This window comes from Bos indicus x Bos taurus, chromosome 23 (genome assembly GCF_003369695.1).
Source record: "Bos indicus x Bos taurus breed Angus x Brahman F1 hybrid chromosome 23, Bos_hybrid_MaternalHap_v2.0, whole genome shotgun sequence".
NCBI classification, from domain to species: Eukaryota; Metazoa; Chordata; class Mammalia; order Artiodactyla; family Bovidae; genus Bos; species Bos indicus x Bos taurus.
The window spans coordinates 10794563-10809521 of NC_040098.1; the positions used below are offsets into that span (position 1 = coordinate 10794563).

General features: G+C 50.6%; 1 protein-coding gene across 1 annotated transcript; it reads left to right on the forward strand.

The window, feature by feature from the left end:
- The first annotated feature begins 2751 nt into the window (after window positions 1–2751).
- Window positions 2752–5114, forward strand: CLPSL2 (colipase like 2). Its single transcript, XM_027525488.1, has 3 exons — window positions 2752–2838; window positions 3570–3692; window positions 5019–5114. The coding sequence occupies exons 1-3, from the start codon at window positions 2752–2754 to the stop codon at window positions 5112–5114; spliced, it is 306 nt and encodes a 101-aa protein (XP_027381289.1).
- The last annotated feature ends 9845 nt before the right edge of the window (window positions 5115–14959 follow it).

Sequence of the window (14959 nt, forward strand, 5' to 3'; positions counted from 1 at the left end):
CTTGGAGTCAGGAGCCGGGGTCCAGCCCTGGCTCTGCTGAGTCACCTGGGGAAGTCCCTCCTGTCTCTGGGCCTCAGTTTCTTCACCTTAAAATGGAGGCACTAGTGGGACTTCCCTAGTGGCTCAGGTTCCATTGCAGGGGGTGCAGGTTCAATCCCTGGTCCGGGAACTAAGATCCCACATGCTGTGAGGCATGGCCAAACAAAATAATAATTTTTAAAAATGAAGGCTCTATCATCTAGACTTCAAAATAATTAAAAAAGCAAAAAACCCCGAAGTTTCTGAACCAGTCTCTGAGGCTAATGCAGTCCTGTGCCTTAAAAAAAAATTTTTTTTGGGGGGTAGAGAATTTAGAATTTCAGGGGCTTACCTCCCCCTCGGGGCCTTCATTAAGCCTCTCTGAGGTTCCTGGGCCTCGGATCAAGAATTCCAACCTGCCAATCCTGACATATCACTGGTCTCTTGCCCCCAGCATCAGTCCCTTTCCTGAGAAGAGACACTATTTACCCATTATCAAACACTCACAAGGAAGGGCCAAATACCTCAGGGAAGTAGGTGACTCCACACGAAGAATTATTATACCCTGGGGCTCCTCTTGGGTTCACAATGCGCTTTACCGACAGGAAACAAAGGATGGCAGAGATTCCTTTAGGGGACAAAGACTTCTGGCTGCCCACAGCAGTGGGGCATGGGGAGAGCTTGACCTTAGGAGCTAAAAGGCCCTGGGTTGATATCTCGTCCTGTGACTTAACTGTTATTTGGTCAAATTATTTTACCTTGAGCCAGCTTTTGGGTTCTTCACCTGTAAAACCGGCAGCAGAAACGATAGTAGACGCCAATGCTTCCAAGACTTGGATTTCCCAGCCTCCCTTGCAAAAGGTCGGGGTCACGTGACTTGTTGTGGCCAATGGTGTGCCTGGAAGAGGCAGCTGTCAGGCCTGGCCGAGGCATTGAGGTGTCCACGTACCTCCTCCTCCTTTCTCTCGCTTCCTCCATAAGGACCTTGGGGGCCAGTCTTCCAGATGATGCGGCTATGAGATGGAAGAGAGTCTTCCTGCCCCATATCAAAACTTACATGCCTGACAAGTAATGCATGATTGTGCCAAGCCACTGAAATTTCAAGAGTTCTCTGTTATGACAGACTGTGGCAATTACCATGACTGATACAGGGAGGGCTGACAGAGATCTTGGACACAAACCCCTCTGAGGATAGTGGGGGGCTGTTCTTCTTAAAGAAAAGACCTAAATCCTCTATAATTGTCAGCTCACATTGCCACAGCAAAACACCGTAGTCTGGCCTAGACAACAGACGTTTATCTCTCACCCTCTGGAGGCTAAAAATCCAGGTTAAGGATGGTTTGGTCTGGTGAGAATTCTCTTTCTGGCTGGCAGACAGCTGCCTTCTCACGGGGTCCTCACATGGCAGAGAGAAAGAGACAGTAAGCTCTCTGGGGTCCCTTCTCATGAGGGTGCTAATCCCATCCTGAGGGGACCCTCATGGCTTCATCTAACCATGATTATGTCCCAAAGGCCCCACCCCCAAATCTCATCACACTGGGGGATAGGGTGTCAACTTATGAACTTGGGGGAGGGGGGAACAACTCAGTCTATGGCACCCCATCAAGTCAGGGCTCCTCAGATCTTAAGGGCCAAATTTTACATATATTTTTAAAATTGTATTATCTTTATTTACTTTTGTCTGTGCTGAGTCTTCCTTGCTGCTCGCGGGCGTTCTCTGGTTGCAGAGTGGGGGCTGCTCTCTAGAGGTGGTGCGTGCGCTTCTCACTGTGGTGACTTCTCTTGTTGCAGAGCACAGGCTCTAGGGAGCCGGCTCAGTGGTTGTGGTGCCCCGGCTTAGTAGTTGCCCTGCGGCATGTGGGATCTTCTCCAAGTGGGGATCGAACCTATGACCGTGCATTGGTAGGTGGATTCTTAACCACTGGACCACTGGGGAAATCCAGGAGCCAAATTTTAAAAGCAGAGAAGCAGCCCAGGGTGAGATGAGGTGGGAGTTTCATCCAGAGGGAAGAGATGAAGCAAGTTTGCCTCCCCCAGGGCCCATGATTGCTGCCTGCAGCTCTCCCCAAAGAACCCTCCTTTTCCTTCCCAGTCTGCCGGTCCTCCATCCTGCCCTCATACCAAGATGGCTGAGTCACATACGATTCACAGATTCTTAGACACTTCATCGACTTCTTAGAACTGGGAGACCTCTAGGTCTTAGAGGTCATCTTCTCTTGGCTCCTGATTCTTACAGACCACGTGTCTGGGCCTGGAGAGGGTATGGGAAACACCAGAGGTCCGGGCTGGCTTGTTCAAATAGGGTAGGCCAGGAGGTAGGTAGGTGCGGCAAAGGCAGAGAGAGAGTCCGAATATCAAGAAGCCAGCTGTTTTCATTTCAGCATATACATTTGCATAATTTTGCAAGATAAAGTCTTACTTTACAGTTTTAAGTTTTTACTTGTAAGTATTACGCACGGAAGGCCCCAGGGCCCCCAAAATCCGATCATCTGGCCTGTCAAAGCCTGAATCAGGGTCTCATTCTTTTTCCCGGGCCAGGAGCTTCCTGGGAGCTAGAAAGGGTTTCCGCGGGGTTTGGCCTCGGCTCCCGAGCGGCCTGTGACCATTAACTCCCTCACCCTCCGCCTCCAGCCCAGGGCGGCCGCGGGGGCACCGGTCACGAGGCCGCCAAGGGGTTTCTCCCCACCGCCCCTCGGGCTTCGCGGAGCCGCCGCATCTCTGCCTCCCAAGCCTATGGCCTTGGCCATCGCGCTTCTCCTCTCGGGGGTCCTGCTCCCCTGCTGGGGAGAGTTCGCGCTCTTTAAAAAGGGGTCTACAAAGGTGAGCCAAGAAACATTTTGAACCTTCCGTTCTAGGCGAGGGTGGTGGCCGGGGCATCGCTCTCCATCTAGAAGGGGCCAGTTGGGTTTGGAGAGAGAAGTGGGGGACGGGGCCGAGGTAGGGGGGAGGGGCGGGAGGGGACCACCCCCTACTGGGGATTTCTTCTCAGGCTGGAAGCTTGGTGTGCTCCCAAAGGACTCAAAGCCCTTGCTTCACCTCCCTAGTGGCTCTGGAGGTATAAGAAAGTGGCCTTATAACCAGCAGCCTCCTCCCCCTCCCCTCCCCTGCCTAGCCCCCTCCCCTCCCCTCTCTGGGACACTCAGTCCTGCCCCAAGTCACGCCTTGCACACCTGCCCTAGCGTCTGCCCCTCTCCGTGCCCTTGTAGGCACGCAGCTCTTTCCTCCTTTTCCTTCCTCGTCTTTCTCTCCACCGCATTCTCTGTCCCTTCCACATCCCCCACTAAAGTGTGATGGGGAGTATTTGGTCCTTCAACACAGGTGACCCTTTGGGACCCACAGAGGTGAGGGGTCCCCCAGGAAAGAAGCAGAGGGAAAAGTCCTAACTTCCCCCTTCCTCTCCCCTGCTCCTCTGAGTGCAGTGGGGGTTGGGACGTGGGGGTGAACTTCTTTAGGACTTCTCTTTCTGGATCCATGGGGCTTTGGCAGTGTAAGGGGACCCCACACACACACACATGGCCAGAGAGCTGGTGACTTAGGGGTTGTCCCCACAGGCAAACGGGGCTAGGTGCTCCCACCACTCTGAGTGTTTCAGTGACTGCTGTCTCATCAACTTGGACTCTGGTGGCGCCTTCTGTGCCCCTCGGGCCAGAATAACCATGACGTGCTTGCCCCAGGTGAGACCCTGCCCCCGTGGGGCAGCCCCTGCTGGTTCGTAGGGTGGGGATGGTTCAAAAACCCCTCATGGCTGCACCTTTTTTTTCACCCTTTGCTTGAAGCATCCTTTACCCCCTCTCCACCTGGCAAACTCCTGATCGTCCTGCAATGCAACTCCAGGCGCCTCCTCCAAGAATCCTTCCCTCCTTGGAACTCGCATACCCTCGGGACCCACACCCTCAGCAGAGCATGTATCTCCCTGATTTGCCTGTCTTCTGTCTGCCTCCACCACTGGTCAGAGCTCTGCGAGAGCAGGATTAAAGCATATTCACTTTGGAACCCCCTACCCCCCAGCTTAGTGCCTGCACATAGCAGTTGCTCAACAAACGTTTATTGCATGAATGAGTATCTCTACTCTAACATCACTGCCACAGAGCAGGTGGGAAAAGACCTCCCAATCCATCCCTACCACGCTGCTGCAATGACCGAATTTCTCGAGAGGAGCTGCCCAGGCAGGTTGATGGTTTTGGGATTGGATTTGAATTTAAACCCTGGCTTTACCAACCCCTGTCTTTGTGACCTTAGACAGATCATTTCTGCTCTCTGAGCCTTAGTTTCCTCATCTGTAAAATGGGACAAAGGTACCCCCCCGACCAGCTTGTTGGGAAAAGTATGTGATCCTGGCAATGACGGTGCTCAGTGAACATGGTTGTTATCAGCTGGTGGAAATGCAGGGAGCAGAACGTACAGTGCATCTTGTTCTTGCCTTTTTTCTGGCCCTGGGCCCAAAACTTTCTAGGGAGGCTGGGCTCAGTCTCCATCTCTCTGTCTGGAGAACTGCCAGTGCTCAGGAAGACAGCCAGGTCCCTCCTGTGGCCTAACTCTACAGCTGAAGTAGCCAGAGGGTCTTTTCATTATGGGCACTTAATCTACTTCGTTTTAATTCCCTCAATGACAAATGGGGTTACTATTATTTCCTTAAAAAAATTATTTGTTTGACTGTACTAGGTCTAAAGATCCCGGCATGGGGGAATCTTTAGTTCTGGCATATGAACTGTTAGCTGCAGCATTTGGGATCTAGTTCCCTGACCAGGGATCTGGGCCCCGGCATTGGGAGCTTAGCCACTGGACCCCCAGGGAAGTCCCTTAGTATTCCCATTTGACAGATGAGGGAACTAAGACAAAGAAGCTTGCCTGAGGCCACAATGTTATGAGCTGTAGAGCTGTCAGACCTCAAGTCTGTCTCATTCCATCACTTGGGCTCTTGCTTCTGCTCCCCAAGAAGTTTAAGCCTCCTTCTTCCCTGCTCCTTGGTGGCTTTCAACTCTCTCACCCATTTTCTGCAGACCAGGAGCGCCATCAACATCGTATGTCCCTGCCGAGTAGGCCTGAAATGCATACAAAAGGACCCAGACTGTAGCCGTAGGTGCCGTTTGATTTAGAGGAGGACGCAGTCTGGTCACTAACACCCTCCTCCCGCCCCTCCTTGAGGGGCCTCATCTTGCTCAAAGACATTAAAGTCATTTCCTGGCTCTGGTCTCTGTCTGTGCTTCCTGGGAGAGGGAACCGGATAGGGATTGTTCTGAAAGAAGAGACAAGATAGAGCTTCCCACGGTTTGGCCCTGCCTGGAAGCCTGGTGGTCTCAGGGGGAAACTGTGGGAAGGGCGTGGGCTTGTGGGGGTGTAGTTGCTAGGGGAGGGCAAAGGGATGGATTGGAATTTGGGGATTAGTAGATGAAAACTCGGAGAAGGCAATGGCACCCCACCCCAGTACTCTTGCCTGGAAAATCTCATGGATGGAGGAGCCTGGTAGGCTGCAGTCCATGGGGTCGCAAAGAGTTGGACATGACTGAGCGACTTCACTTTCACTTTTCACTTTCATGCATTGGAGAATGAAATGGCAACCCACTCCAGTGTTCTTGCCTGGAGAATCCCAGGGATGGGGGAGCCTGGTTGGCTGCCGTCTATGGGGTCGCACAGAGTCGGACACGACTGAAGCAACTTAGCAGCAGTAGCAGCAGCAGATGCAAACTATTATGTATAGAATGAATAAGCAACAAGGTCCTACTATATAGCTCAGGGAACTCTATCCTGTGATAAACCATAATGGAAAAGAATATGAAAAAAGAATATATATGATGTATAGCTGCATCACTTTGCTGTGCGGCAGAAATTAACACAGCATTGTACATCAACTATACTTCAATCAAATAAATGTTTAAAAATAAAGAAACTGAGGCTCACAGAGCTACATGACTTACCCAAGTCTCACCATGGTGTATTTTCTGCTGCAAGTATCCAAAAAAATAAAACAATTGCAAACAGTCTGGATGCTGAGGGAATTCACTGGTGGTCAGAACTGGAAGTGCAGTAGCAGGTTGGCCTCGGGTCGGGTTGAGTCCAGTAGCTTCCATGGCCCTCTGGCTGGATTCCTTCCCAGTAGCTGTAAAAGTTCCAGGCGTCAGGTAATAATAACAGTTAAGATTTATCAAGCACTTACTATGTTCCAGACACTGTGCAGTGTGTTTTCTTATCTGTATCAACTCATCTTATTGTCACAACAAAGTTGTAGTAGGTACTATAATTATCCCTAGTTTAAGAATAGGCTGTTGAGGCTCAAAGTGTCCGAGTAGGGGTGGGGCTGGGGTTGGACCCCAGGCTGTCTTGCTCCACAGGGCAGGGTCTTAACCACAAATCCACCTCACATATGGAGAAATCAGACTCCCCAGAGAAAGGAAACATCTGTGTCACAATTCTCAGCAAACATCCTAAGACTGATTCTAGTTGGATTAGTCTGCTTAGTCTGCATACTCAACCCTGACCCACTCTCCTGGGTCAGACTGGAACGCTGAGTCTCTACCTCAACCCCAGTTCAGTCTGCCTCGGGGTCACCTTGCCCTGGACCCACTCACCACTCCTCATTTGACATAAACACAGTGTAATACAGAGATCTTTTGGATCACCCTGAGATCATAAATTTCTTTTTCTCCTATCTCATTATATCTCAATCATTTCCCTCATGTCACCAAAATATTTTTAAAAACAGCAATGACTTGCTACTATGTATAAAATAGATAACCAAGGAGGACCTACTGTATAACACAAGGAACTCTACTCAATGCTCTGTGGTGACCTCAATAGGAAGGAAATCCAAAAAAGAGGGGATATATATATATACACACACATACATATAGCTGATTCACTTTGCTGCATAGTAGAAACTAACACAAATTGTAAAGCAATTATTCTCCAATAAAAATTTAAAAACAAAAAAAGCAGTAGTGACTGCCTAATTTTATTTTATATGTGGACCATATCTGCCTAACTGTTTCCCTATGAGTAGACAATAAGATCATTTCCAAGTCCAAACCATCTGTGGTCTGTAGGACACAACTTCATGGCTGCAAAAGCAAAATCCTGTTCTAATGATGGCTTCAGCAAGCTGGATGCTTTGTCTCTCACCTGGTGGTTGGGGGGAGGCTGGCTGAGGCTCTGCTGGGAGAGGTCATGCATGCCCCCACTTCCTTCCACCTTCTTGCTCAGTCATCTGCTGCTCTGTTTCCTTCCATTTTTCCCCTTAATTTTTTACAACACAGCACACATAGCAACATCATATTGATATAGCACCTTGGCATAAGAGTAGAAGGGTCTCGGGGCCCTAAAGAGGCTCTCCTGAGGGCAGAAGGCATCCATATCTCTAGACACACTAGTTGGGAAGCTCTGCCTCAGATTGTTTCTTTCCTTCTATAGTCAGAGATAGTGCACCACCTTACCTGCTGGGTCCACCTTCCAGTTAGATGAAAGGGGGTAGAGGGGCAGCAGGCAGCTCACCCTTCCTAAAAGGGCAGCAGGAATTACTTTCACTTACACCCCACTAGGCAAAAGTTGGTGAGCCACTAGTCAGATGGTAAAGAATCTGCCTGCAGTGTGGCAGACCTGGGTTCAATCTCTGGGTGAGGAAGATGCCCTGGAGAAGGAAATGGCAATCCACTCCAGTATTCTTGCCTGGAAAATTCCATGGCCAGAGGAGCCTGGCTGACTACCGTCCATGGAGTCACAAAGAGTCAGACAAGACTGAGAGACTAACATGTTCACTTTCAGGCAAAAGTTAGTCACGTGGCTGCAGCTAGCTGCAAGGGAGGCTGGGAAATGTAGTTTTCATCTGGACATCCATGTGCCCAGCTAAAGCTTGGGGAGTTCTGTTATTAAAGGACAAAAGGACAAAATGTGGGAGCAATTTGCTGTCACAAAACCCTTTATTATTTTTTTAATAAGCCAGGAGAGCTTGGCTCCCAGGACCCAGAGCTAATGACTGTTGCTGCTGCTACTGCTGCTGCCAAGTCGCTTCAGTCGTGTCCGACTCTGTGCAACCCCATAGATGGCAGCCCACCAGGCTCCCCCATCCCTGGGATTCTCCAGGCAAGAACACTGGAGTAGGTTGCCATTTCCTTCTCCAATGCATGAAAGTGAAAAGTGAAAGTGAAGTCACTCAGTCGTGTCCGACTCTAGTGACCTCATGGACTGCAGCCTACCAGACTCCTCTGTCCATGGGATTTTCCAGGCAAAAGTACTGGAGTGGGGTGCCATTTCCTTCTCCAATGCATGAAAGTGAAAAGTGAAAGGGAAGTCGCTCAGTTGTGTCCGCCTCCTAGCGACCCCATGGACTGCAGCCCACCAGGCTCCTCCGTCCATGGGATTTGCCAGGCAAGAGTACTAGAGTGGGGTGCCATTGCCTTAGGCAGCTCTAATCAGGTTGTTTTGTTCTTGATTTGTAGTTCTTCATATATTTTGGATAGTCACGCCTTATTGGACATATCATTTGCAAATATCTTCTCCCATTTTCAGTACGTTGTCTTTTCATTTTTTTCCTGAAGATTTCCTTTGCTGTGCATAAGTAAGTTTTTATCTGCTATAGTCCCATTTGTTTATTTTTGCTTTTGTTTCCCTTGCCTGAAGAGTCACAACTATTAATAGAAAGATACTGCAAAGACCAGTGCAAACACTTGTCTATGTTTTCTTCTAGAATTTTATGATTTCAGGTAGGGAGACTTCTTTGGGGGAGGGGCATGCTGCATGGCTTGCAGGATCTTAGTTCCCTGATCAGGAAAGGAACTCATGCCCCTTACAGGGGAGACATGGAGCCCTAACTGATAGATGGCTAGGGAAGTCCCAAGGAAGACTCCATTTTTGATTGGGCAATGATATCTTCTGAGCCTTCACACCCCTTTTGCCCCACATCTAGGCCAGCCAATAATAGCCCCCCTCCCTCCCTTGGTGCTGGTGGGAGAAGCAAACTACACAAACCCCAGCCTGCTTGGGAGAACCGTCACCCTGGCCCCATCTCCTAGCTGCAGTAAAAGTCAAAGCCGCCCACCCCTTCATCCTTACCACTCAGACCCCCTTGCGCCTGCCCTGCTGTCTCTGGAAAGGTCCATTATTTGAGTAGTAAACCTTTTCATACTGTTTTGATATATGTGACATCATCCATTCCAACATCCAAACCAGTTCTGGGTGGGGGTTGATTTCGTCCTCCAAGAGGCACCCAGAAAACGTGGATTGCTCAATTGATTTTCAGAAACTATGACTTCAGTTTCTCCAGTTCTCGTTCCCTGCCATGGCTGGGTGACCAAGGGAAGCTCTGTGGCTGGGAGAGGCCTGAATGGCTCAGTCACCACATGGTGGATGGTGGCCCTGGAGAATGTCCTGATTCACAGCCGACTTTGCACAAGCAAGACACCCACTTGTGTTGTGTTAAGCCTCTGTGCCTCCTGGGTGGTCTGTTTCCGCAGCGTTTCCTTTCCTGCCATGATTATTGTATGTTAGAGCTGACTTTGCACAAGCAAGACACCCACTTGTGTTGTGTTAAGCCTCTGTGCCTCCTGGGTGGTCTGTTTCCGCAGTGTTTCCTTTCCTGCCATGATTACTGTATGTTAGAATGTCTTGCCCCTCTACCCACAGCATTACCACCTGTTTCCATTCTCAAGACTCAGGCACTTTGTTCTGATTATCTGCCGCCAGACCCACTCCCAGTTTGTGTGTTCTGAGCTTGTAATCCTCGTGCTCACCGAGAAGGCCCACAGAAATGTGTTCAGGTGACCGCACTTTCACAGGAGGGGGAGTTACTGAAATTCTCATTGAAGGTCTCCGGAGGTAGGGAGTGGAAAGGTAAAAACCAGAGTCTAATCTTCTGTTGTTTGATAGCTTGGTGACTTTGGGAGGTTTGGCGACTTCTCTGGGCCTTAGTCACCTCATCTGTGAAACAAATATTCACAATGCTATTTGTTAACAGTAATATACAATCAGATAGGATGAGAGAGTCTTTTGAGATCGTTCTGAGACCTTCTAACTGTATAGATAATGACAACAGCCTCTATTGATTGGGTGCCTACTCATAGTAAAATACCTGTTATTTAAGCATTGCGTCACTCCTATGATATACTGTTATTATGTCCTATTTTGCAGATGGGGAAACTAGGTTCAAAGAGGTTTAGAAGTCCGCCAAAAGCACACAGCCAGTAGATAGCAGAGCTATCTGAATCCAGATCTATCTTGCTGGTGCCAGAGCCCAAGCACATGGACTGGCTACTCTGCCAGCAGCAAGACAAGCACAGTGGACGGTCCAGGAAGCAGCTTGGGGAACATCTGCTTCATCCCCATTGCTTGGTCCTCTGTCCCTTTGGTCTGGGAGCTGGCACTGTTGGCCTCTCCCTCTCAAGCCCAGGACTGGGCATTCATACCTCATTACCTACCCACCAGGCCTCAGTCACGTGGAAGATGCAGGGTTTTTAGCTGGAACATAGAGGCGGCTGCTCCTGGTCCTCCACTTCCTCCTCTCCTTTTTCTTCCTCCTCACTGGGGAGGAAATCAAAAGTTTGGGAGGGAACCTAGAGGGTACACTATCTACCACTATCCTAAGACTCTGTTTGGGAAGGGTGGGTGGACCCAGAGGCTTCTGTGGGTGAAAGCCGGAAGTTGGGGGGCAGCAGGGAGTGCTGGGTGTTTGGGGGGACAAAGAAAGCTCATCTGGATCATGGGAGCCCTGCTGGGGCACCGCTGATGGTCTTGCAGAGGTGAACGCAACAGAGCACTCCTTTCCAAGGAGTGCTATCGCTCACGTCTGGTAAGAGTCATAGACGTTCGTCTCCCCTCACGTTTTATTGAGCACTTAGTACATATAAAGGATTTTGCTAGGTGCTAGCGATAGGTCTGTGAACAAGACACAAAAATCCTTGCCCTGGGAGAGCTGACGTTCTACTGTAGGGGGTAAATAAGTAAAATATTAATATATGCCAGGTGATCAACATCTGAGGACAAAAAAAAAAAAAATAAGAAAGGGGCTTCAGGAGTTGTGGTGTGAGGAGAGGGTATTCAGGGAAGACATTACTAACAATGCGAAATTTAAGCAAAGATCTAAAGGGAGTGAATGAGGATTAGTCAGTCAGTCGTGTCCTACTCTCTACGACTCCATCAACTGCAGCCTGCCAGGCTCCTTTCTCCGTGGGATTCTCCAGGCAAGAATACTGAAGTGGGTCGCCATTTCCTTCTCCAGGGGAATCTTCCCAACCCAGGGATCAAACCCACACTGCAGGCAAATTCTTTACCATCTGAACCACCAGGCCTTTCCTAAAGGGAGCCAGGCAGGCAGGAGAAGGAGTTGCCCAGGTGGAGGAACAGCCAGGGCAAAAGTCTAGGGAGGGACCTTGCCTGGCATATTCAGAAACAGCAAAGAGGAGTGAGAGAGAATGGAAATGTTAGAAGAGGTTAGAGAGGTCAAAGGAACATTACAGTATTCTTTATTCAGCAGTTCTGCTCTCAGCACCTACTGTGTGTGAGAAATAGAACTGTGATCATGAGTGCAAAAATCACTGCCTTCCTGGAGTTGAGGGGGATAGAAAAATTTAAAAACAGGATAAAGAAGATAAATTCAGAGTCATATACGATGTGAACACGGCAAACCCAGGTGATGGGCCTGCTCCAGCTGGGTGTCCGAGAGGGCTGCAGCCTGGGGCAGGAGAGGGAAGCAGCCAGACAGGGCTCCCGGGGCGGGACACGCGGAGCAGGGCAGGCAGTTGTTGGTTTTGTTTCAGCTGGAGCCCCAGGGCCTGCACACAGTAGGCGCTCAGTATTTGCTCCTTGAAAGACTACTGACATTGTCGGACAGAGGGCTGATGGATGGCAGTGATAATGTCATAAGCCCCAGCCCTGGGGACCGTTGACGTGTGAGCGTGTGCACGTCTGGGGGGTGCAGATGACAATTCTGTGGGGCAGGCAGGTGGGTCTGGCCCACTCTCCTGTGCACCAGGGGAGAAGCTACCTATCTGGGGGACACTGTGGGCAAATCTTCCAAAACTGCTTAGTCCCCTCTAGGCACAAGTCAGGTCCCACGGACACCTTGTGTCCCCCGAACCCCAGCCACACAGACGCCCCTGGGGCCTGAGAGACTGCCCAGCCTGGCAGGTGGAGGGGGCGGTGTGGGAGAAGGAGGCAGGCCAGGCTGTCTCCCCGCAGGACACGGGGGAGATTTGCTTCCAGAAGAAGGGGTGCAAGAGTGGGTGCTGCCCCCGGTCTGCTGAGAACTGCGAGTTGTACTGCACCGTAAGGGGGTCCAAGGGCAGGACGTGTACCCAGGGGTGGGTGTCGGGGCCTCGGGGGAGCTGAGGGGGAGAGACCCACAGAAGGCGGAACTGGAGCGCACCCAGGGGCCAGGGGAAGGAGGGAGGGGTAGGTGGGCGGAAACAACTGGGGAATTCTCTGCTGGGGGAGACTTCGGACAGACCCAAGGTGGGTTCCTCCCCCCAGGGGCGTGGAATCCTGGATGGTGGGGCAGGGATGGGGTCCGGCGATGCTTCTTTTTCTAACATGGGTTCCCGTTCTCCGGGGGTCTTCTCAGCAGACCCTGAAGAAGCACGGTCAATGGCACAGTTTAGGTCTGGCCCTAATCCTGGGTCTTCCTCTGCCTTAACCACCCTCATCCCAAGCCCCAGGAGTTCTGCTGTGGCTTCCTGGGAGGAAGTGGACTGAGAGAGGAACTGAGTGTGCTGGAGAGGGGAGCTGATTGACCCATGAGAGGATTTAAGGAGAGGAGATGGGGCCCCCTCTCAGTGTTCATCCACTTAGGACTGGTAGGTGGGATAACAGGGGAAAGCCAATGCCAGGGGCGGAGTGAGGAGGGCACTGTGCAACCCTAGAGGTCAGCCTGGAGGAGGTGACCAGAGGCACAGACTCAGAGCAGCTGGGCGAGAAGGTCCTTTATGCCCAGGCTCCTCTGCTGTGCACAAGTCGAGGGCCCCCGAGCTGGGTTGTGCTGAAGGTGGGGGCTGCCCCCAGAGCAGCCCTCAAGGCTGAGGTCAAAGTGCCGCCTTTCCCTGGCATTCCTCGGCCTGGATAACAGGTATCCCTGCCAGCTGGACCTGACTTGTATATTTCCAAAGAATCAGAAATAGTTTAAAATCATCTATAGCCATTGTAAGAAAATTGAAAAAAAGAAGCCAGCTGAGAAAGCTTTCTTTTAATGATCGCTCTTCGTTGCCTCCTCCCACTTCTCCACCTACTCCTGTGCCACCCAGACTGTGTGTTCCTTTGCCCAGTTCCCAGAGCCTCCCCCAAGGGGGAGGGGCTAGGAGGGAGAGATGATGCACTATCACTGAGATAAAAAGCTTGCAATGTTGCTGGCAGCCATTGCCCCCCTTCCTTGCAAAACCCCAGAATTGTTTGGGCAGGCCACATTCCCAGCCCTGGAGCAGGATTGTAATTAGCCTAAGCCAGTTGTGGCAATCCCATTCTCTTTGCCCAATACTTGCTTTTCCAGCCTCCCTTGCAACTAGCGGTGGTCAGGTGACCCAGCTGTAGCTGTGCAGATATGGAGACGTCAGCCTAGAAATATTAGGGGAAGATAAGGAGGTACCCCGGGAGAGGCACTCTGTCCTTGCCCCCATCCCCAACCCAGCCTCTGTCCCCAGGCTTTCTAACTTAGCAGATGGTGAGAGGATCTGATGTTAGGAGCCCCTGTGAAGGCATTGGCTGAGAGGAGCTGGCACCCAAACACATGCCAACACTTTCATCTCCAGACTTCTTCATGCCTGAGAAATATATGCCCCTTTTGTTTGTGCCATAATTACTTGGGTTTTCCTTATTCACAGCTGAATCCAGACTTATCACATAAACCTAATGGTTACTCTTGAGGATTCATTATCCCAGAACTACAGAATCCCGGGGCGGGCAGAGCACCTGTTTCATTCAGCTCACCCTCCCCCATTTATGTGAATCTCCTCTCCAGCATCGCCACCGAGGGTCACTGAACTTCCACTTGCACATCTGAGTGCCCAGCATCCCAAGACTCTCTAAGGAAGCCCAGGTTTGATGGCTCCAGTGGGTATAAGGTTTTTATATTAAGTCAAAACTAAATTCCTTTTGAAAGTGAAAGTGATAGTCGCTCAGTTGTTCTTTGCGACCCCATGGACTGTGGCCCACCAGGCTCCTCTGTCCATGGGATTCTCCAGGCAAGAACACTGGAGTAGGTTGCCATTCCCTTCTTCAGGGGATCTTCCTGACCAAGGGATCAAACCCCAGTCTCCTGCATTTGCAGGCAGATTCTTTGCTGTCTGAGCCACCAGGGAAGCCCTTTCCTTTTAATTCCACCCATTTGTCTTAGTGTGAGTAACTGGGAAAGAACAGGAAATTGTATAAAGGGTTGGGGGTGGAGTTGGGTGGATTTAGTGCCAACTTTTTCTAATTACATAACATTGAGCAAGTTACTTAACAACTCTGAACCTTAGTTTCTTTTATCTATAAAGGGGAGACAATGAGTTCTCCTTCCCAAGGCTGTTGTGAGAATTTGCTGGCCACAGAGTAAGGCTGCAGCGATTGTTCGTGATCTCTTTAACACAGACTGTGTCAGCTAGCTGTCATCTCTGAGTTTGGCCCAGGAAAGGGGTGAGAGACCAGGAGAAGGGACTGGTAAGTTTTGATGCAGGGCAAAGAATATGGGCCATTATAACTCCCCACCAGAGATGTGTGTGTGTGCATGTGTGTGTGTGTGTGTGTGCATGCGTGTCTGCCTGCCTGCCTGAGAACTTGGGGAGCAAGGAGGGCCTCCCAGGGAGCTGCAATGCTCCTTAGAAACGGAGAGGTTCCTAGCCTGACTGGTCTTGTTTCACAACCTTGTCTCCAGCCTGTCAGCCTTGTTCTGTCTGGCCCCCTGGACCTGTTCCTCCTTTTCAGATGACTCCTGCCTGATGTGCAAGAAGCTTGATGTAACAGCAAGGAAGACGCTGACTCAGCAAGAGTA